Below are 22,708 nucleotides of genomic sequence, written 5' to 3'. Positions count from 1 at the left end.
CGTTCGAGGAACGTCCACGGGGATAAAGGAAACTATTCACTGAGGAAAAGAGGATGGGTCTATTGTTCATCTGTTTTTTTCGAGGCTAAATGTCTGTGCTAGGTCTGGTCTGGCTCTTCACACAACTGGCCTTTCTCCTTAAATGCAATACGCCTCAGTAGCTGTTGTCTATACTGTCCTGTGTTCTTGGAAAACTTTAATGTTCTCCTTGTATTCTTGCTTTGTTTCTTGGGGCATGCTGAACTTTAACCTCTGCTAATCTGAAGACAATCTGCTTTGTAATGTATACATTGGTATCATTGTTTGGGATGTACAGTACTATTGGGACCTTTTTCATTTTATGATGTATACCATTTTATAATCCATGAAAGAAAACAACAAAAAGACAACCATTTTAGAAATATACCACTAAGTACTCATCTTGGAGACAATTGTAAAATGTAAATTACCTTTCTTAAAACTCAATTCTTTTGGTTTTCTGAGAGATTGTTCACACAAATTGAATTAAACCTTATCTGTGACCAGTGGGATCATGTCTCCTTATTCTACGGTCTTTCTGTGGGGTTTCCCTTTGTTCTCTGTTGAATCAAAAAAAGTAGGGAGAAAACTTTTCATGGGTTTCGTTCTTTTGTAGCAATCAAACCTGTCTTTCTCGCATATCAATTATGTGATCCAAGACCAAAGTTAATTTATAGATTTTAAACGTGGGCTTCTCTCTCTCTTTCTCTCTTGCTCAATCCCTGGTTTGTTTCTGCAGGTCTTCCACACCTTTTCATATTCTAATAAGAACCCTCGTTCAAATAATTACATTAGTAATCCCTGGGGAGACCAGGGTAATTTATTCACGGCTGTTTTTTTACATTGCTATTAATACAATAGCTTTCATCACTCCATCTCCACACATCCCTCTCTCTCTCTCTCTCTAGTTCTGTCTGCCTCTGTTTTAACACACGGTCTATCACAATCGCTCCTCTTCCATTTTCTTCTCTCCCCCGTCTTCCTGTAGATAATGATTTCTCTCTTGTCTCCCCCCCCCCCCCCTTCGTTCTTGGCGTATGACGATATTGTCTCCGGTGAATGAATGACAAATGTCCTTTCTCTCTCCTTGTCGTTCCCATCTCTTCACGCACACCAGACCCCAACGAAAACCTGTCCCGCGCGTCTGGTCGTATACGCAGTCCAAAAGCACGTTGAACAGAAAACAATCACCATCAAACATGTTGTCAGGTACAGGGATATAAGAGAAGATAGGGAGGTAAAATCATAGCCCAGAAAAAAAATCTTAGTACTGTGATTTTATACATTTGCCATAATGTAATCTTTAAAAATCTTGGATATCTATTACATTTCCATATATAATGTATGCATCTAAATATTGATTGTATAGCAGTAACCTGGTTGCAGAACAGTGTATGGCGTAATAAATCAGTAATAATCATGTCGCTATTCTACTGTAGTGCGTTTGGGAACACCAGTATTCGTAGCCCGGGTACTGTAAGCACAGCAGGGGGCCGTTAGCGCAGGAAGGCGCGCAGGAAGTCGTTGTAGGAGATCTTTCCAGAGGTGTTCCTGTCGAAGAACGAGGTGAGGTGGAACAGCTCCTCTTCGTTCAGCTTCACACTGAACTGTCTCAGCACCTGCACAAACGTGGGATTAGGATCGGCTGGCTTGAGTTTGTGGTGCGTGTGTGTGTGTGTGTGTGCGTGTGTGCGTAACAGCGCACCTTCCTGAAGTCCTGGATGGAGATTTTGCTGCTGTGGTTGCGGTCGAACATGACAAAGTTCCTCCTCATGGGTTTCCAGGAGAGCTGGACCGGGTCGTAGATCCTCAGCATGGCCTCCACACACTCTCTGCTGAGCACTCCTTCACTCTCCTGGACCACAGCGGAACCAGTGCCAGGACCACGCCGGAACCACAACAGTGGGCAGAAGAGAGAAGAGATCATGTGAGATTACTTCCAATTTCATCACTCATTTTCATTTCAGTATATTTTCAGGTTTCAACACCATTTTGTTTAGACACGGGCTTGGGAGACAAAGCGACGTGTGAAAGAGAGCTGAGGGACCCTCTCAGCACTCGGATGGCGTTCAGGGGGTCTCCTGACTATTCCACAGATGGTTGCTTCGGTTATTAGACAATGCAGGCTATTGTGATCCAAAACCCATTTGGAAGATGGCAGCTCATGGGTTGCCAGATAAGCCCTCACCCACACGCTCCAGTGAGGCTTAGCATAGTCACCCGGAGGGGTGGTTCTGCTAGAACTGCCCACCCACGTGTCATTGTTCAAAGCTTTTTACGCACCTCCCCGTGCCAGAAAACACACTGCGACTCACCAAACTTGCCGAAAATCGGTTGTCAAGGAGGCAGCAGGATAGCAGGGAGCCTGAGGGTGGAGGTCCCCACTGAGTTTACACAGTCTGGCAACCCACCGCCGCCATCGCCCCCATGCTGAACAGAGCCCCCACCCCGCACCCAAATCACATTAACTCACTTACTCTGGGAGTCCAGGACATCCAACAATGAACAGATCAAGACAGAGAGATGGAAAGATATAGCGAGAGAAGGGAGGGGTTCCAGAAACAACGCAAGATATATTCCGCTTACGGCAATCGCTCGCTCAAACTCCCTTATGCTCCAATCAGTGAGCTCCCTTATGCTCCAATCGGTGAGCTCCCTTATGCTCCAATCGGTGTTAAGGTTAAGCAGGCAGGTAGTTTACGCGGTGACTCACCGCCGTGGCAGGAAGTGGGAGCTTAGGCCGCTCGAACGCCCGCCTGACCGACGGGGGTTCAAGGGTGAGGAGGAAGTGTCGCAGGAAGTCAGGATATGACACGCTCCCGCTGCCCCTGGTGTCGAACCTCGTGCCCAGATGGTCGAGCTCCTCTTGAGTCACGCTGATGTCGAGGGCCTGGAGGATGTCTGTGAGAAACACACACACGTACGCAAACACAGCCAGGCTCGTGTCAGGAGGGGGAGGGGGGGGGGGGCACAACAAATTGACAGGAACACCTCTACTTGTCCTGTGATTGGTCGCCCACCCAGGAAGTGGTGTGTGTGGATCTCCCCGCCTCTCTGGGGGTCCTCCTCCCTGCACCTCCTCTGGATCTCCCTCCAACGGCGCCGCACGTTCGCCCGCAACTTCCCCTCCTCAGACCCCTCGCCGTCCACCGGGGGGCTCCCTCTGCCCCAGCCCCCCACTGAGGCGGGCCGCTCGCCCCTGGGCACCCCCGGCTCAGAGGCGCGGGGGCCGGGCGCCGTCTTCGGGCGCCGGGGCGACGCCGTGGCGTCCGCGGGGCTGGGGGGGGAGGGTGACGGGGTGGTTTTCGTGGGACAGCCGTCCTCCGTTGTGTCCAGCGTCTTCTCTACGTCCTCCTCTCCACCGCTGAAGCTCTTCAGGAACTCGCCGTACTCCAGCAGCCCCAGCGTATTCACAGGCATCTTATTCCACACACACTCAAACTGGGGAGACACAGAATACACACACACAGAACACATACACACACTCACACGCACACACACACACACAGAACACATACACACACTCACACGCACACACACACACACACACACACACACACAGAACACATACACACACTCACACGCACACACACACACACACACACACAGACACACACAGACACACATACACACACACACAGAACACATACACACACGCACACACACACACACACAGACACACACATACACACACATACACACACACACAAACATATTGAATCCCATACACTCGTGAAACGAGAGAAAGATTACTGCCATTTACATACACTCACAAATTGGCTTCACAGATGACAGGCTTTCCCAAGTAGTCAACGATTATCAACAAATACAAATTAGTTTTTGATTAGAATAATTAAAGAAAACATTTAAATCCGTGAAAACTTGGATGGCAAATGAACCAAAAACTTTAATTTCCTTTGGAATCTCATTTGTGCACATGGAAGCGTGCCAGTAGCAGCTTTTCTGCCTGGAAGCCCAGAGACAGAGCATGACTGAGAAAGCATCTTGCTCTAAACATAATTCTTTTTACAACATGATATCAATAAATTTGTTTCCACGAGGAGGCTAACTAACTATAAATTCTCCCAAAAGGAGACTACTTTAGCCTACTGAGACACAGCCCTTCACTTAATTTTGTACCTGGTCACGGGTGAGTCTCATAAAGTGGTGGTCACACAGTTGTCTAAACTCCTCCTTCAAGATGGCGCCACTGTGAGTGGGATCCAAATCCACCATCGCCTTGGTGATGGTGTACAGGTGGGTGGAGACGACCTCCCGGATGCGCCCCAGGACATCACTGATTGGAAGAAAATGGGCGGGCTGGGCGGGGACACATATTACCCCCCCCCCCCCCCCCCCACACACACACACACACACACAGACACACAAAACACAAAGCTGTATGAATTTGATTCACTCCCAAATACAACAACGTACTATTGTCCGGGTGGAAGTTGTTCTGTGGTGGCGCAGCGCCGGGCTCATATGTACCTCTGTGTGTCTGAGGGGGAACTGGTGGAGGAAGTCCCTCCAGTACACCGTGCCCTCCTGCCAGTTCAGCTCCAGCTGGCTCAGCGCGTATCTGAACTGGGGGTCGGAGAGGCGGGCGCAGAAGTGATCCAGCACCCTGCGGAACTCCAGAGCGGTGACCGTCCCGCTGCCCGCTCTGTCGAAGGCAGAGAACGCCTGGGGAGGGACGGAGAGAGAGAGAGAGAGAGAGAGAGAGAGAGGGTCCAGTATCTTAGTGTCCCACGGGGTCCAGTATCTTAGCGTCCCTGGCTGATTTGGCGCTGTTTTCCAACGTCAAGGTCATTGTCAGGCTTTTGTTAGGCTTTGATCTGCTACATCAATCTCATTTGTTCTTTCACTGAGCCCGTACTACTACAGTAGATAGGTAGGTACTGTAGGTGTAGGTACAGTAGGTAGGTCGGTAGATAGATAGATAGATAGATAGATAGATACTGTAGGTAGCTAGGTACTGTACTGTACTGTAGATAGGTATGTAGGTAGGTACCGTAGGTAGGTAGGTAGGTAGATAGGTAGGTAGGTAGTTTGGTAGGTAGGTAGGTAGGTAGGTAGGTAGGTAGGTAGGTAGATCAGTAGGTAGGTAGATCAGTAGGTAGATCAGTAGGTAGGTAGATAGGTAGATAGATCAGTAGGTATGTAGGTAGGTAGGTAGGTAGGTAGGTAGGTAGATCAGTAGGTTGGTAGGTAGGTAGGTAGATCAGTAGGTAGGTAGGTAGGTAGATAGATCAGTAGGTATGTAGGTAGGTAGGTAGGTAGGTAGATCAGTAGGTTGGTAGGTAGGTAGGTAGGTAGGTAGATCAGTAGGTAGGTAGGTAGGTCAGTAGGTAGGTCAGTAGGTAGGTAGGTAGATCGATCAGAAGGTAGGTAGATCAGTAGGTACTAGATCAGTAGGTAGGTAGGTAGGTAGGTAGGTAGATCAGTAGGTAGGTAGGTAGATGGATCAGTAGGTAGTTAGGTAGATCAGTAGGTAGATCAGTAGGTAGGTAGGTAGGTAGGTAGGTAGGTAGGCAAATCAGTAGGTAGGTAGGTAGATGGATCAGTAGGTAGGTAGGTAGATGGATCAGTAGGTGGCTACTGTATTGATTCCCAGGAGAAAACTGCTCAAGTAAAGAAGGGGCCGCTTGTTCATGGTCTTAGTTGTAGGGGGAGGGAGGAGAGGAGAGTGGAGTGGAAGGAGAAGGATGAGAGATCTTACCTTGTGGAGCGTGTCGGCGTTGGCGGTGACCAGCTCTCGCATCCTCCCCAGCGCTTTCTTTGGACTGAGACTGTCCAGGCTCTCCTGAGTGGGGCGCTTCTGAGGTCCAGGGGTGCACTCGCGCCCCTTCTCTGTGTCCCGTAAAAACGCCTTCAGGAAGTCATAATAAACCAGCTTCCCGTTCTCTCTGTCAATGGGAATGTTGAGCCTATCGGGATGGGGGGGAATGGCCATCAATATAGATACACTAACACACACACACAGCTCTAGTGCATTGTTGACCACATCATATGTATAGTATGATATTCTCATCATTGATGGTGTGTGAACTACACCATATGATATCAGCAACAGGTTGAGGTACTGTAGCGTTCAGGCGCTGGTTCCGTACGTGTGGAGCAGGTGTGTGAACTGGTCTCTCTCCAGGCAGCAGCGGTATCTCTGGAGGAGACCACGCAGGTCCTCCAGGCTCACCAGACCCTCTCTCTTCTTATCCAGACAGGTCAGCGCTCTGCTCAGAGCCTCGAAGTGGAACAACACCACTCGCCTGGACGGCAGGACACGTACACACACACACACACACACACACATACACACACACACACACACACACACACACACATACACACACACACATACACACACACACATACACACATACGCACGCATGCACACACACACACACCCCCGAACACACACACACGCACACATACACACATGCACACACACACTCACGCACACACACACACACACATACACATTATTTAGCATCATATAAACAGTCCATATAATTTTGACAGACTTTGCAATCATGAGATATTAGTGCTCATTGCTCATGTCTCAGCAAAGTAAATGCGCATCGTCAGTCTTTTGTGTGTGTTTGGCTGCCGTGGACGCCAGACAGTTAGTAAACACCACTGTCTGTCCTGGGATGCTCTGACCAAGTCATCTCATCTTTGTAACCCTGTGTCACCCATGCATGTATTAATAGAACGGTGTCACCCCACTCTTTTTTATCCAATCAGGGAGTGATGAAAATGTAATTCCAAAATGTAAAAAAAATTTGAGTTTTTTTGCGCTGAAACTTCAGTTGTGACTGCAGGCAACTCAGGCTTGGTTTGTTGTTTGTCGACAATAAAACATAAGGTCTCTAACAGAAAGTTCTTTGTCTCAATAGTTTGTTTTATGGTCTTAAATGCTTCCACAATATGACTGTAAATAACTTTATAAAAGGGCTAATAATGCCAAAATAAATAAATACCAAACTATTCCTTTAACTGATGAATGCATTTGACGAAAACACTTAAGTACTGATGAAATTCTCCACCCACTCCAGATCCTCCAGCGTAGCCCCTGCCGGGAGACCCTGTGCGACCATATTCTGCTCCGCCGTGGGGAAGGCGATGCTCTTCCTCAGCCCCGCCTCCTCCGGGTCCACCCCCAGCTTCTCCAGGAACTCTGCGGTGGTGAGGTGGCCGCGCCCCTCCGCGTCATACCTGCCGGGGAACAAATTCGGCGATGCTACAAGAGGCTTTCCTTTCCTCTGTAATGAAATATATATTATGTTGCTTTAACTCTCCTATACCTTGACCACAGTTCCTCAAACTCGTCAGGCCTTATGGGTAAGCCGTAGGTGAAGAGGAGAGCCCGGAAGTCCTTCTTGAAGATCAGCCCCTGGCCGTCGTCCTCAAAGTGACACAGCACCTACAGTATATAGAGGTGGGTATGAGTCATTCTCCATGTGACCTCTCACCCATGTTCAACACCCTCCGGTCAGGCAGGCCAAGAACCCTGGCTGCCCCAGACTAACAGGCTGAGGAACAGCTTCTATCCAAGAACGCTGGACAAATGGCTTAATACATAACACTTCCCACACACTTACAGTACACATACATACCCGCCCCCAATGGCTAGTGCAATATTAAATGTAATAGCTATCCTTGTTGATGTAATAGCTATCCTTGGTTATTTATTCTGACTATGTTTATTTATTGTGACCTTGAATATCTATTGCAGCCATGATTATCTATTGTGACTATTTTACTATTTTACTAAATATGACTTTTCATGGGGCTAATTGGAGTGGATGCTGCCAAATGAGGTTTTGTTGTGTTTTAATGTGCAGTGAAGATCTCGTTTAATCTAATCTAATGGGATCCATGTGAATACAACCAAACTAACCTTTGACATATCAGTCCACCTGTGACAAGCATCTGATACAAGTTGATTGTGAATCTGGTCTGGTCTGTTTTGTAAGGAAGATACAAACACACACACACACACACACACACATACACACACACACATACACACACACACAAAGGTAAAGCACTGATTCCCTGCTTTCTCCTCACACACCCTACACAGGGACCCCCAACCTCTCAGAGCTCACCCATTGGCCGGTTGGTTCTGCGGCCTACGTGTTTCGCCTGATTGAACGATGCCGTAGAACTCGGTGTAGTTGAGGTTGGCTCCGGGCTGTAGGCCTATCAGATCCAGCAACCGCCGATACTCCTTCTCCTTAACAACCAATCCCAGGCTGTTGTACAGGTCTCGGAAGTCGTGGGCGTCAACCACGCCGTCACAGTTCCTGTCCATCAGACGGAACGCTGTCAGGACATCCTGATCGGACAAACATCAGGTGACAAACATCAGGTGACAAACATCAGGTGACAAACATCACTAAATGTATGAATGTAAATGTTTTCAGGGTCCAGGCCTTACTCCCATCTGCTTTTTTCTTTTTCTGTTAAATGATACTCGAAAGATCCTGAAACAGATCTCTCTCTCTCTCTGTCTCTCTCTGTCTCCCTCTCTGTCTCTCTCTCTGTCTGTCTCTCTATCTTTCTCTCTCTGTCTCCCTCTCTCTCTCTGTCTCCCACTCTCTCTTCCTCTCTCTATCTCTGTTTCCCTCTCTCTCTCTCTCTCTCTCTCTCTCTCACCCCATGGATGTTCTTGATCCTGTCCTTGATCAGCTTCAGACAGTCCTCCGCCGTCAGGAGGCGGGGCTTAGCACGCCCGATACCAACGGTTCCCTCTGACGCCTGGTGCGCGTCTCTGGCCATGTTTTCTGAACAGAAAAAAAGAGAGAGAAAAGCGTTCTGAGACTTATATATTTATACTTATATTAATAGAGATTGATCGGACTTTCATTGCATTGGTGGCTGTTTACTGGTTTCACTAACGCAGTTACTGTGTGGTGAAATGATTACTCCAACAAATTAGAATTTTGTTCATCATCCTTAGTATTACTCCACAAAAAAGCACCTCTTGCATCCGCCAACCACAGTAGACTAACTTACTTACTTACTTAGACAACTAATCTACAGTAATTAGGTACTCACAATTTATATTCCAAATCTAGGAAACAAAATCTTTGCACTTTGCAAACAAGGCTAACTTTAGGTCTTGGTTTTGTTTAATCTTCCCAGTGTGTGTGTGCTTTTTTTTTCAGAGGATACAAATTACAGCGAAGCCCTGCTGCTCAGATTCTGCTTCCAAAGCACATAATTAGCCCAAAGAGGCAGAAATGAGAGTGATTCTGTCGACGTGCCTTCTCCTCTCTGCTAATGAGAGGATGGAGAGGCAGTGATTCTGTCGACGTGCCTTCTCCTCTCTGCTAATGAGAGGATGGAGAGGCTATTTAAAATCCCCACTATCCCTCCAATGACTCACCTGCTAAGAAAAACATCGTTTAAAAGGAGGCACAGGTGGAGGGGGCAGCGTTTGATCCCCGTGGGTGGGGTGCTTGGGAGGGGGGGGGTTGATTTTTTAAGAGTCTTTGGAGTGTTGGACATCCCTCACATGTTAGTGACGGGTCTCTCTACACAGCTGGACCAGTCACACTCGTCTCACCCTCGTACTTAGCGAGGAACGCCGAGCGGGAGATCACCCCGTCTCTGAAACCCAGCGACGTCGTGAGTTCGCAGAACTGACCCTGGTCCAGCGTGATCCAGCTGTCGTCCAATAACTGAGAGAGAGAGAAAAAAGAATAATCATGATAGTAATTCAATTTGCTATCCGCGCAGTGGATTATAGCTCCCAGGATTTTATTCAACAGTGAGTAATGTTTCGACCCAGGCTCTTCATCAGGCATCATCAGCCTGTTTGACACATTGCTCATTGTTGAATAAAGTACTGGGAGCTCCACTCCAGTGTGCGCATATTTCAATGTGTTTTTTATCCTCACCTGGCCTAAAGACAAGCTGGATGTGAACACAGCTATTCTTCTCGAATAATTGAATTCTTGTCATTTTTACTGCGCTGCTAACCCCATTCATTTGTACCCAGCATACTGTAGGTCACGTTAAGACCTTAAAAAATTTGAATCGGATCCTACGGATTAAATAAAGGTTAAATAAATAAATGAGTGAAACACGTGCGGTCGTAATCACAACTCTGACAACCTCCTGACCTTCTTCAGGTCCGTCACAGACACAGTCCCGTCCGAACTCCTGGCCGTGGCCCGGAGGCGGTCGTCGATGGTGACGCGGCGGCGATCCATCCTCTCCCTGAGCCGCCTGAAGACCAGGTCCTCCACGGCGCAGGCCCTCAGAATCGCCCCCTCTGGGCTCCGGGGGGAGGGCCCTGACCCTGGCCTGTCTGACTCCAGGGCATTCTGGGAATGTGAGTCCTGTCTGTGGATGGCAGAGGATGTTGTGTTTGAGAACAGTGACACTCGTATTCTTTAAGTTTGTCTCTCTCGCTCTCTCTCTCTCTCTCTCTTTTAGTGAGAGTTAAGGTAAGTAAGTAAGTAAATAAGTAGGTAAGTAAGTAAGTAAGTAAGTAAGTACATTTTATCTATAAAAGCACCTTTCAAACGCAAGTTGCTGTACAATGAGAGCAAGAGGTAAAAGAGGTTAAAACATAAAAACATAAAATACAATATAGAGGCATAGAATCATAAAGTACTATATTGAAACATAAAATACGGTATGGAACCATAAAGTTATAAGGTGCAACATTAAAACTATAAAAATAACAGAAGGCAAGACACATGCGCGTACACAAGAAACATTATAAAAGAAAATAATTGCAGAACAGGTGAGTTTTTAACTACTTCGTAAAACTGTCCACTGAGTCAACTCTTTTGAGGTCCCTCACTCTCTCTCTCCGTCGCTCTCTGTATCTGTATCTCTCTCTATCTCTCCCTCTGTCTTTCTGTCTCTCTCTTTGTCTCTGTCATTCTCTCTCTCTCTCTCTCTCTTTCTCTCTCTCTCTCTCTCTCTCTCTCTCACCTCTCAACAGTATTGGGGTCCTGGCAGGTGCCAGGTGGGCTGTCTGTCTCCTCTCCCGTTGGCACACCCAGGCCCCTGAGGAACTGTCTGTAGCAGACCCGGCCAGCCCTGGAGCCTGACCCAGAACCAGAACCTGGGCCTGAGTAAGTGTTACACAGCCTAGAGACAGAAGCACAGATAAACACACACACACACATACACACACACTCATCACTACTAGAAGGGACATAGGAACTCATTGAAATGTAAATATGTTTCACTCACTTCCCTAAGCTGTATAGCCATCTCTGTCATGTACAGTACAGTATGCTGATGTTCCTCATTTGCTGTGAGTGAGTGTCTCAAATGGAAAAGTGTGTGTTTTAGGGCACAGCGTCTTACTTGTGTCTCAAGTGTCTTACAGATGTTTGAACTCCAATTTTCTGCCCCACGCCCCACAAAATTAAATGAGCGTTTGCATTTGTGTCCCACTTGCTGAAGTGTGTGTTAAGGCGTGTTTGGGGCGAGTGTGTGTCGGGAAGGAGGGTCTCACTTGTTGAAGTGTGAGTGGGAGAGGGGCAGTCCGTAATGCAGTATGACTCTCCTCAAGTCTTCCTGTCGGACAGATCCGGTCTGGCGGGGGTCACACTGTCCCAGAGACCTCAGCACTGGACCTATCTGACCACACAGCTTATCTCTCAGCAAGCCCTGCACCTGCACACACACACACACACACACACACACACCGCAGTATTCCACACCGCCACAACCCGATGTTACAGAATGATATAGCACTCCTTCTTTCATGTTGAATGTACAGTGCGGCTCTGTTTGATGTTTGATTACTGTAGTCCACGCGTCAGATGCACTGGAGGCCTTCTCAATCCACTGCCTTTCCTGTGTCTCGTACTTCTCCTGATATATACATAGCACACACATACACACACACGCACACACACACTCACACCAAGGAGGTTATATTATTGGAGGCATATACAAGGCTTCAAGAGTTTCCTTGTATGTTGGGGCTTGACACACACACACAAACACACACACACAAACACACACACACACACACATACTGTACACACCTGAGTCTCCTCAGTCCCTGCCCTGGAGACTCCGGTAGGGGGTGCCTGTCCTGCCGTCCTCCCCGGGTCCGAGTGCACCCTGGCGGGGTGGAGCTGCTCCAGGCTGGCCTGGGTGATGGCCCCGCTGTGCTCCGGGTCCAACAGGACCAGCAGCTCCCTGACCTGGGAGGGGCTCAGGTGGGGCCCGGGCGAGCGGGGCCCCTCACTCCGGCCGGATCCCGGAGGCCCCCAGGGGTCGGTAAGACAAGGCTGGGGAGCCTCCAGCGCCCGCCGCAGGTCGGCCCTTGCGATCCGCCCCGCCCCGCCCTGCGAGGAGAACCCAGGTACGCGCTGAATATTTTGGGTGGAATCTGGGGAGTTCCCTCAGTCGTAGCAAGACTATATTTAAGCAATAAACCAGGAGAGGCCGTGTGTTATAGTGATTTTATAACAGCTAGGGGGCGTTGTTAGGCACGACGCGAAGCGGAGTAAACACTAAACACACAGCAATATATAATATTAACATTTATTCAAACAGAGCATCATTCCCTCAATTCCGCCAAGCAAAATAGTTCCCCTCACAAAAGCGTTGCCAAGCAACAGTTGCAAAATTATATGCCTACAATGCATTGGATCAAATGGGAGGCGCATTAATACTGAAAATGGAACGATATGCGGTCCCAGGTGTGTGTTAAAAAGTATTTTAACACAGCTTCCAGCCAATCAGAATCAAGAACCAGAACTAACCGTTGTATAATTGCGGTTTGTTGACGGGTTTATGGTGATTATGACCTGTCTAGTGTAGATAGAGAGAAAGTAGAGATCTTTCACCCTTAAACCTTTTAGTGAAAATGGAGTGCCGTCCTCACTGGCGCCTTACATAAGTGGAGCCAGATCAGATTGTTATTAATATGTGTAACTGAACAGTATATAGGGGGGGCAGTGCTGTCTCTAGTCAGAAAATGGCCGATCACACTCTCGTTGTGTCTTTCTCTCTGTGCATGAATAAACATGAACGACTTCAAGTCGGAACTCAACAATATCCTGTGAGCCAGTGGACAGAGTTATATTCTACCTTTCGGACTATAACAGTAGGGGTATACTGTAATCGTATTATTAGTGTAAAAGAGCTTTGGGTTTGAACGCTGGGAGCTTGGGTGAATCACGCAGACCCATTGTGAATCAGCGCACGTCACTCCAGCTCCAGGCCTTCTCCTTGGAGACTGTATAAAACGATTAAAAAAAAAGAGGCTGGCTTCAAACCTGCCTGACTAAAAGAGAAGGAACTCATTATTGGCGGGCGGTATGTTTGGACACCCGTGTTTGATCTAATACCAGCTGAATAGATATTAAAACAGTTGATGAGGGGATGATTTTATTTCTCCCTAGCCATAAAAGGAGGGGACACATAGACATGTGTGATTTATATCTGGGATAGGCTTCACACACACACACACACACTCAAACTCTGGACGCCGATTATTGTTTCGAATGCAGCGGTACATCAGACATGGCCGCGAATGCAATCCTTCTGTCTCCAAAAGTTTTGCCTTCCCCACGAAGTTTCCCCGGTATAGCTGATGCCTGACGGATTTGAAATGAGCGAGATGGATGGACGTGGAGGCGCGCGGCGGTTGACAGAGGAACATATGGCCCCCGAGTGAGCGAATAACCAGCAGCCATATGTAATCATCTCATTAAGAGTCGGCACACCAGAAGCTGCGGATGATGATCTTGCTCATCTGTAAAGACACCCGGGCCGTACGCAAACATGAACATTGGGTTTACCACGTTTCTCTTTAAGATCTGTTTAGGCATCCTGTCGCGTTCTACATCTGACGGAATCCCGCCACGGTTCCCCCGTTGCTGGGGTCCCCTACGTCAACGGCTTTACAACATCCATCTCTGCATAAGTCTTCCCATGATTAAAGAAGATTTGACGTATTGCGTTTTGAACACTTCAGATGTGCTACGTTGATAGTTCAAAGAAATTCCACTCTAAAACTAGGCTGGTCTCTGCGGTTTTATCTGATGTGAACCCGGCCTGACCCTCTGTCTCAGTCATGAGATGAGACCTGACACTCTGCTTTCTAATACCTCGCAGTCTTTACCCCTCGCAGCCCTCTGTGAGCTCCTGCTGAATCTCTTACCCTCTCCAGGCGATGGAAGACCTTCTGCAGTAGAGGGTAGACCTCTCGCAGACTCAGCTGACCCTGGCCGTCGCTGGGCCGCTCAGGAGACCTGGGAGAGAGGGAGGGGAGGGGAGAGAGGGAGGGGAGAGAGGGAGAGAGGGAGAGGGAGGGGAGAGAGGGAGGATGGAGGGAGAGTGAGGTGAGAGATGAATACGGTGACAGGAGGAGGAGGAGGAGAGGCAAACATGTATAGGGAAAGGATAGAGGGTGATGGATGGGGTGAAGAAGAAGAAGAAGAAGAAGGAGAAGAAGAAGAAGAAGAAGAAGAATTTTTTATTTGTCATAAGTCATCTGATACACACTTAACTCAAAACATGTGTAGTGTAATGGGTGACACAGGAAACACACACATGCATACACATACTCTATCTATCTATCTATCTATCTATCTATCTATCTATCTGTCTGTCTGTCTGTCTGTCTGTCTGTCTGTCTGTCTGTCTGTCTGTCTGTCTGTCTGTCTGTCTGGCTGTCTGTCTGTCTGTCTGTCTGTCTGTCTGTCCATCTATCTATCTAATGAAATGCTTCTCTGTGCTTAACGTGAGAATGAGGGTGCACAAGCAGAGGGAGAGGGACAGGGAGAGGGAGAGGGAGAGAGAGAGAGAGAGAGAGAGAGAGAGAGAGAGGGATAAAGAGAGGTGTGGGGGAGGTGTACGCTCACCTCTCTGTCTGTGGCGCGGTGTGGTCGGCCTCTCGGATCGGACCTGTGAAGTGAGACAGGAAGTGTTCCCATCGTACAGGCCCCGTGGCTCGCACCCCGTAACTGCAACACATGTGTTTATGATAGTGTAGTGGTACAGTCACATGTGTTAATGATAGTGTAGTAGTACAGTCACATGTGTTAATGATAGTGTAGTGGTACAGTCACATGTGTTTATGATAGTGTAGTGGTACAGTCACATGTGTTTATGATAGTGTAGTAGTACAGTCCCATGTGTTAATGATAGTCTAGTAGTACAGTCACATGTGTTTATGATAGTGTAGTAGTACAGTCACATGTGTTAATGATAGTGTAGTAGTACAGTCACATGTGTTTATGATGGTGTAGTAGTACAGTCACATGTGTTTATGATAGTGTAGTGGTACAGTCACATGTGTTTATGATAGTGTAGTAGTACAGTCACATGTGTTTATGATAGTGTAGTAGTACAGTCACATGTGTTTATGATGGTGTAGTAGTACAGTCACATGTGTTTATGATAGTGTAGTAGTACAGTCACATGTGTTTATGATGGTGTAGTAGTACAGTCACATGTGTTTATGATAGTGTAGTAGTACAGTCACATGTGTTTATGATAGTGTAGTAGTACAGTCACATGTGTTTATGATGGTGTAGTAGTACAGTCACATGTGTTTATGATGGTGTAGTGGTACAGTCCCTTCGGTTTATGATAGTGTAGTGGTACAGTCACATGTGTTTATGATAGTGTAGTAGTACAGTCACATGTGTTTATGATGGTGTAGTAGTACAGTCACATGTGTTTATAGTAGTATAGTAGTACAGAGAGAGAGAGAGAGAGAGAGAGAGAGAGAGAGAGGAGGTGTGGTTGTGTGCACGTGTGTGTGTGTGTGTGTGTGTGTGTGTGTGTGTGTGTGTGTGTGTGCATGAAAGAGTGGAGTGTCAGTGCTGTGTGTCATACCAGCTGGTCAGCCTCTGGAAGATGTGGAGGCTCATGGGAAACAGGAAGCTGCTGAGGATGGCCCTCAGGTCCTCCCGTGACACCCGACCGGACTGGGTGACATCAAAGGCCTGCAGGGCCAGCCGCACGGAGGTACAGCTCGCACGCATCTGACACACACACACACACACACACACACACACACAAAACAATCAGACAACAAATAAACTGGGTTAATATTCATACTATTACTATTTTTCTCTTGCTCTCTCTCTCTCTCTCTCTCTTACACACTCACTCACTCATAGACAAATGCACACACACACACACACACACACACATACAAACAGTTTTGGACACCAAGGACAGGACGTGACTCCAGTTGCCATGGAGAGCATCTCCCATGCGATGCTCGCCACAGCAGCCTTCCAACAAATTAGTCATGATTAACACACTAACTCAGGAGTTGATTTTTCTGGGCAAACATTTTAATTAGTAGTGTTCCCTCTGTCGCGCGTGCATGCTAGCATGCCACTTAGAGCCAATCCCCCTCTCTATATCATCTAAGAGGATAACGCAGGGAACACAGCCAGATGGTGACATATAAACAGAATGAACAAAACACACACACGCACATACACACGCGTACGCAACCACCGACAAGGGCGTGCACACGCACACACACACACACACATGCATATGCACGCACATGCGTACACACACAAATCTGGTCACATTAAAATCAGTCCTTAAACTGCTCAGTGGTGTTTTCAACAGGTCTACCTGTGATGTCATCAGGGAGCGACTGCGCCGTACCTTTTCCAGGAAGAGACTCTGTAGCTGCTCTGCCGTCAAGCCGTGGATGCGGGCGGGGCCTCCAGCTGCATTGTGGGATGCAGGTCTGTTCCTGTGTCTGGTCCTCTCAGGAGGAGTGCCAACACAGCCCAACACTGTGACACACACACACACACATACACACACACACACACACACACACACGCACACACACACACACACACACACACACACTGCTGTATGTCATCGGCTATATCTCACACCTTGACGTGATAGACATGTTACGATATGTGTTACGTTATGGGCTACTTGTCATTCTACGGTATATCTAGTGCTACAGTAGCAACATACCAATGTGCAGCTCTGTGTAAGTGTGAGTGATAAATCATGTAGCTGCTGTACCCAGGGGCATCACTAGAAATGTTGGGTCCTATGAAAGAATATAATATTGGGCCCCCCAAATCTAGACTTTATGATTATAACAATAATAACTATAATAATAATACTATTAAATATAATTTGAATATATTCATGTTATTATTGATGTAAATATAAATATAGCTGCAAGCAGCAATATGGGCGCCAAGCAGGATGCGCGACCAGCGCATCAAAGGCAACAAGTGAAACACGCCATAGCCGCATTCTAATCCCTACCGCAGTTTTGAAAATCAGGCATACAGCTCAGCATAAACGCACTTCCAACTTTGACACGTTGGTGGCGCTAGAGAGTTTGAGATGTCGACATAGACTTTGTGACAGGGGACAATGGAACGTCCCCAATGAATGTGCCAAATGTGGTTTTGATATATCAAAACGTTACTGAGATAAGACCATACTTCCTGTTAGGCGACTTCGATTGGCTGTGACGGGCGAACGTTTTGGAAATTCAGAAATCCATCTGACAGCTTTTGTGAGACTTGGTCTGAAGATCATCTGTGCTAATTATGGTGAAGATTCAAAGAAAATTGTGGCCTGTGAAATATTTTTTGACTTTTCCGTAAAATCCAATATGGCGGACAATCCAATATGGCGGAAATGACCTCATGGACTGCGATGAACTCAGCTTGATCCTAGGAATCCAACGACACCTGAATTTTGAAATTCGGACATACTGTTCAGCATGAACGCACCTTCAATTGTGACACATTAGTGGCACTAGAGTGTTCAAGGTGTCGACATGAGAATTGCTGACAGGGGACAGGCTTCAACACCGAATTTGATTGTCTTTCTTAATCCCTCAAGCACTTTTGTAGACATTGGTCTAGAGATTGTGCGTACCGAGATTCATGCAGATTGGTGAAAATTCCTAGGAGGAGATATATTTTAAGTGTTTCGCACAAAATTCAAAATGGCAGGAAATCCAATATGGCGGAAAATGACAGCACAGGGTGCATTGAACTCTGCTTGAGCCAAGGATTGTTTTTGAAAATCGTACATACGGGTCAAAAGTTGCGTGCCTCAACGCACCTCCAGCTTTGACACATTGGTGGCGCTAGAAGGTTCAAGGTGTGGACATGAGTCTTGGTGACAAGAATCATGGGACTGGGCCTGATCAGCTTGCAAAGTTTCGCAACTTTTTACCATACGGTTCTAGGGGCTGCAATAGACTCCCATGGCAGAAGAAAGAATAATACGAAAAGGTACAAACACAATGGTGGCCTACGCAGCTTCGTTGCTTGGTCCTGTTATTAAATATACTACTACAACTACTACTACTACTACAACTACTATGACTACTACGACTTCTTATACTACTACTTATACTAATAATAATAATAATAATAATATTATTATTAATAATAATAATAATAATAATAACAATACTATTAATAATAACAACAACAATACTATTTATTATTATTATTATTATTGTTATTATTATTATATGGGGGCCTCTGTCAGTGTAGGGCCCTTGGAATCATCCTAACTCCCCCCGCTTATGGCTCCCCTGGCTGTACCTATCTTGGTGGAGTCAGGGACAAACGTCTGGTGCTTGTCGGAGCGGAAGCCCAGCTTCTCCAGGAAGACCTTGTAGGACACAATTCCCGTGTTGTTGGGGCTGCACTGGCTCCATAGTCTGCAGAGAACAAGCGTGAGATGGGGTTAGGGGATCAACTCGTCGTTTGGTTTCAAAAAGGAAGATAAGCCCCGGGAAGCTGAGGTAATCACACCTAAAAGCTGGGGAGATATGGTAGTTGGGGGAGGGGGGGGGGCGCCCAAAGTCGTACTTTCGGTTTATCAGAGCTAAAAATATGAAAATATAATCCTGTGTGTATGAGAGAAAGAGAGAGAGAGAGAGAGAGAGAGAGAGAGAGAGAGAGGGTCCCTGCAGTGAAACCAATTAAAGCCATTGGAAATTAACCTGTCACACAGAATCCTCTAGAGACGCATCACAAAACGTAGCTTTTCTGGAGTGGATTTGACTGCAGGGCCCGAAGTTTTAAAAGTCAATTAGCTCACTCACAATGTGAGACAAAGGCTGACCAGTAAGTTAACAAAAGCTATCATATCCTATCCAGAAGATTACACCATGAGGAATACCATTAATGTTAGGTGTGTGTGTGTGTGTGTGTGTGTGTGTGTGTGTGTGTGTGTGTGTGTGTGTGTGTGTGTGTGTGTGTGTGTGTGTGTGTGTGCGTGTATGTGCGTGCGTGTGTGTGTGTGTGTGTGTGTGTGTATGTGTATGTGTACTGGTGTGTGTGCGCGTGTGTGTGCAGGCGTGTGTGTGTATGTATGCGCGCGCCAACCTCTGGAACTCTTTCTGAGTGAGGGGGAAACAGTAGTTGTCCAGGACCCTGTGGAACTCATGCTGCTGGATCAGTCCGTCTCTGTTGTAGTCAAACAGCCGGAACGCCCTCGTCACGTTCTTCAGGTTGCTGCCGATCTGCGGAGATTTCATGAAAGCCGTGAAAGACGAGTTCTGAACCCCCGTCTGCCGGAGCCTCCTTTCATCTCCACAAACTAGTGTTGCTGCAGCCTCCGCCTTGATCTCTGACTTCCCTGTCTATTCCCCAGAGAGAGAGGAGGGAACGAGGGGAGGAATGTTTTCTGGAGTGGGGGAGGAGGGGTAATTCAGACAGATGAAGTACTGTAGGTGTTTGAGGGTAGAGTGAATGTGATTGGAGGGGTTTTTGGTAAAGTATTTAAACGGGCCTATCAAGACTGTAGAATATGATGAGGGTTTTAAACATTCCATTTACATTATCAATTATCAACTGTAAGTTGTAAGATCAAATAACCTGCTATACTGTAAGACAATGTTTATATAATTATAATTCCAACATTAGCTTCAGATGTCAGCCTTTTCAGTAGCCGACAGGGAATTCAATTTCACAGAAAGGGCAATGCTGTGATTTGATTTCATAGGAGTTGTCAAGTTCTTCAAGGTCATACATACTATCCTGTCTTTACCTACAGTAGCCTACTTCCAGCTCCGTTGCAGCAGGTGACCATCAATTCCACTCTTCCCTTGTGCGCCAACTGCTAGATGAACAGGCTATAGGCTGGCTGAGTGAGATCAATGGAAACATAGACAGCTTCTATCAATCCTACTGTATCTGCCGATTGGCCCACACAGATAGTGGGCTGTGCAGAGAGGCTGATTTGGTGTCTGATCCTACTAGTCTGATTGGTCACTGACAGCAGATTTCCAGTTATTGTATCGCTATCGAGTCCTGCACAATGACTGCAGCAGCTGCCATGCAAGGTGCTAGCCTGTTCATTGGGAACATGTGGACAGGAGCCGGGATTCGAACAGCCGACCCTATGATCATTGGATGACCTGCTCAACCTACTGACCCACAGCTGCCCACAGGTTCTTATTACACAAATGGCAGAGTGTATTACCTCAATTATTTTTTCATTTAGTCCCAACTATACTCTCCCCATGAAATAATGTTCAAATGCAGCTGGATTTGAAAGGTAGGCTAATGCGCTGGCTCCGCCCCCCTGCCAATGTTTTGTAGTGCTCGATTCCAGACTAGTTGTAGGTTAGCCTCGCGTCACCAGTCTCTCCTCGGGGAGAAGAGCCTGGTATCTATTTACTCCACTGCCTTAAACCCGCCCCGTCATCCGGTTCGAGCCTGTAGAGCCCGCCTCCAACATCCGCTTGCTTTATTTTTCCTTACCCAGTAGTTCTCCTCGCATCTTCTTTTACAATTTTCGTCGGTGTTATGCCTGGTGATGCCACCGCGAAATTATCTACTCGAAACTTCACCATGTGCAGCCTACAGTAAAAACATTACAACAACTGTTCTTCTTCCGGTCCAGACCGGATGATTATGCGATGCATCATCGCGCTTCCGCTCTAGACCGGCGAAACAACACCGAACGAGAAAGGCCCCAGACTGATGTTTTGTATTGCTTGATTCCAGACTAGTTGTAGGTTAGCCTGGGGCCTATTTGCTTTGCAGTTGTGGTTTCCAGCCTAAGTGGATAGTGATCCCACTGTCCAAGAACAGGCCTACCCACAAACCTACAATGCGATGCGGCAAGAACTTCGTCTGGAATAGCCTATTTCTTTTGGTTTGTCCATGTTTAATTATAATTCGTAGCGACAGGCGAGACTGGCTGCTCGATGCGGCATTTGTGTGACAGGATACCAAGCGAATAGAAACCAGGCACTCTGGTGGCGCGAGGCTAGCTCTAGGTTATCAGGGCTGTTTGGGAAGGTAGTTACGGGGGCGTGTCCTCAGGAGACCTCGTGCGATCACGTCCTCGTACGGTCTTTCCGCCGCGCATCAGCTCGTTGCTCCGGGGCGCCGCGGCAACGGTGGAGGAACAGGAGCGGATTCTAAATATACCCCCATTGACTCTTGGGTAATCAGAGTCTTCTGTCGCCCTAAGAACTCTCCTTCTAATTGCTCGCTGATTAGAAGTGCTGCCAGATCTCTGCGTGAAAGACGAGAGGGAAGGCCTCCCATTGTACGGTTCACACTCACATTGACTAACGTCACTGAGGAAAACGGCAACAAATGCTGACTGGAAAACCAACTGCCAGTTATGGAACCATTTCCATAACCAATTCCAATAGGCTAATATTTGTTTTTCAAACTTAAGTATCAAAGTGAACTCCGATTCAAAGTTTCCTCATCAAAGTGAACGGATTAAAGCTTGGACTTGGACTCTGAACCACCTAATGTCTTGTCTAGCAATCTTTGTAATGTCTAACAACTTCAACAAACAAGCTCCAACAATTGCCCCGGCTTTTAAACCAGATCTCTCTCTGCCAGAGTCGAGGGAGAGGAAGGAACCGTTGCACCATCATGGCCCATTTATAAAAAAGATCAAATGACAGAGAATGTATTAAAGACAGATATAAATATTACCCCCCTTCCCCCTCCTCAACTCAGAGGATTCAGCTAATTAGAAATGTGTTAAATTCACAGAGGAGACAGAGAGGAGATCTTAGTGCATTAATGAGGAGAGACAGAGGGATATCAGCCAATCTCTGCTATTTCCATCTCATCTCCATCTCCAGCACTCGCTCTGCACGCACACACACGCATGCACACGCGCGCACACACACACACACACACCAATTTCCTTTTATCTGTCTTTGTTTCCTCCTTTAAGAATACCTTTATCTCTCCTCTATCCCTCCATCCCGATCCCCCTTTCCTCCTCCTCTCATCCCCTCCCTCTCTCTCCTTCCCTCTCTCGCTCTCATCCCTCCATTTCACACCCTCTCTCTCATAACGCCAGCTCTCCATTAGGCAGCTGTGCTCCGGTTGGCATGGCTGGGGGCCTGGCGGCGCGCCACCCTGCGAGTGTCTTAGCGGTCCGCGCCCGCCCCGCAGTCGTTAATTAATGAAAGCTCTATTGTTGTTGTTTACCGGGCTGTTAGCTAATCCAGCAGCCGAGTGCGTGAGTGCGTGCGTACGTGCGTGTGCGCTTGCCACGATCGCGTTCCGGTGTACCTTGACGCAGGAAATGTTCGATGCTATTGATAACAATATGACATGTTTGTGGTGTGTGTGTTTTTCCTTGCTCCTTCCTGGTTCCCCCTGTTTGTACGTCTCTGGTCTACTGAGCACAGTTCTGTGTGAGTGTGTTTGTGTCTACTTGTGTGTGTGTG

At 47.3% G+C, this 22,708-nt stretch overlaps 1 protein-coding gene across 1 annotated transcript in view; it reads right to left on the bottom strand.

Moving 5' to 3' along the window:
• Positions 1–1,514: 1,514 nt before the first annotated feature.
• efcab6 (EF-hand calcium binding domain 6) overlaps positions 1,515–22,708 on the bottom strand; it is a gene marked incomplete at both ends in the record, with an annotated part of 29,379 nt that continues 8,185 nt past the window's right edge. The window contains 24 exons of the mRNA XM_084447725.1: positions 1,515–1,637; positions 1,724–1,873; positions 2,732–2,919; positions 3,039–3,459; positions 4,159–4,315; positions 4,532–4,704; positions 5,741–5,948; positions 6,132–6,287; positions 7,072–7,236; positions 7,326–7,444; positions 7,922–7,940; positions 8,133–8,362; positions 8,683–8,810; positions 9,596–9,710; positions 10,155–10,377; positions 10,978–11,136; positions 11,510–11,670; positions 12,048–12,353; positions 14,177–14,267; positions 14,880–14,981; positions 15,859–16,007; positions 16,654–16,718; positions 18,591–18,709; positions 19,380–19,636. Coding sequence (XP_084303851.1) covers positions 1,515–1,637; positions 1,724–1,873; positions 2,732–2,919; positions 3,039–3,459; positions 4,159–4,315; positions 4,532–4,704; positions 5,741–5,948; positions 6,132–6,287; positions 7,072–7,236; positions 7,326–7,444; positions 7,922–7,940; positions 8,133–8,362; positions 8,683–8,810; positions 9,596–9,710; positions 10,155–10,377; positions 10,978–11,136; positions 11,510–11,670; positions 12,048–12,353; positions 14,177–14,267; positions 14,880–14,981; positions 15,859–16,007; positions 16,654–16,718; positions 18,591–18,709; positions 19,380–19,636 — 3,984 coding nt within the window. The remainder of the gene's footprint in view (positions 1,638–1,723; positions 1,874–2,731; positions 2,920–3,038; positions 3,460–4,158; positions 4,316–4,531; positions 4,705–5,740; positions 5,949–6,131; positions 6,288–7,071; positions 7,237–7,325; positions 7,445–7,921; positions 7,941–8,132; positions 8,363–8,682; positions 8,811–9,595; positions 9,711–10,154; positions 10,378–10,977; positions 11,137–11,509; positions 11,671–12,047; positions 12,354–14,176; positions 14,268–14,879; positions 14,982–15,858; positions 16,008–16,653; positions 16,719–18,590; positions 18,710–19,379; positions 19,637–22,708) is intronic.

Source organism: Borostomias antarcticus (assembly GCF_949987555.1).
Source record: "Borostomias antarcticus genome assembly, chromosome: 13".
Classification (NCBI taxonomy): Eukaryota; Metazoa; Chordata; class Actinopteri; order Stomiiformes; family Stomiidae; genus Borostomias; species Borostomias antarcticus.
This window is presented reverse-complemented; position numbering and strand designations above follow the sequence as displayed.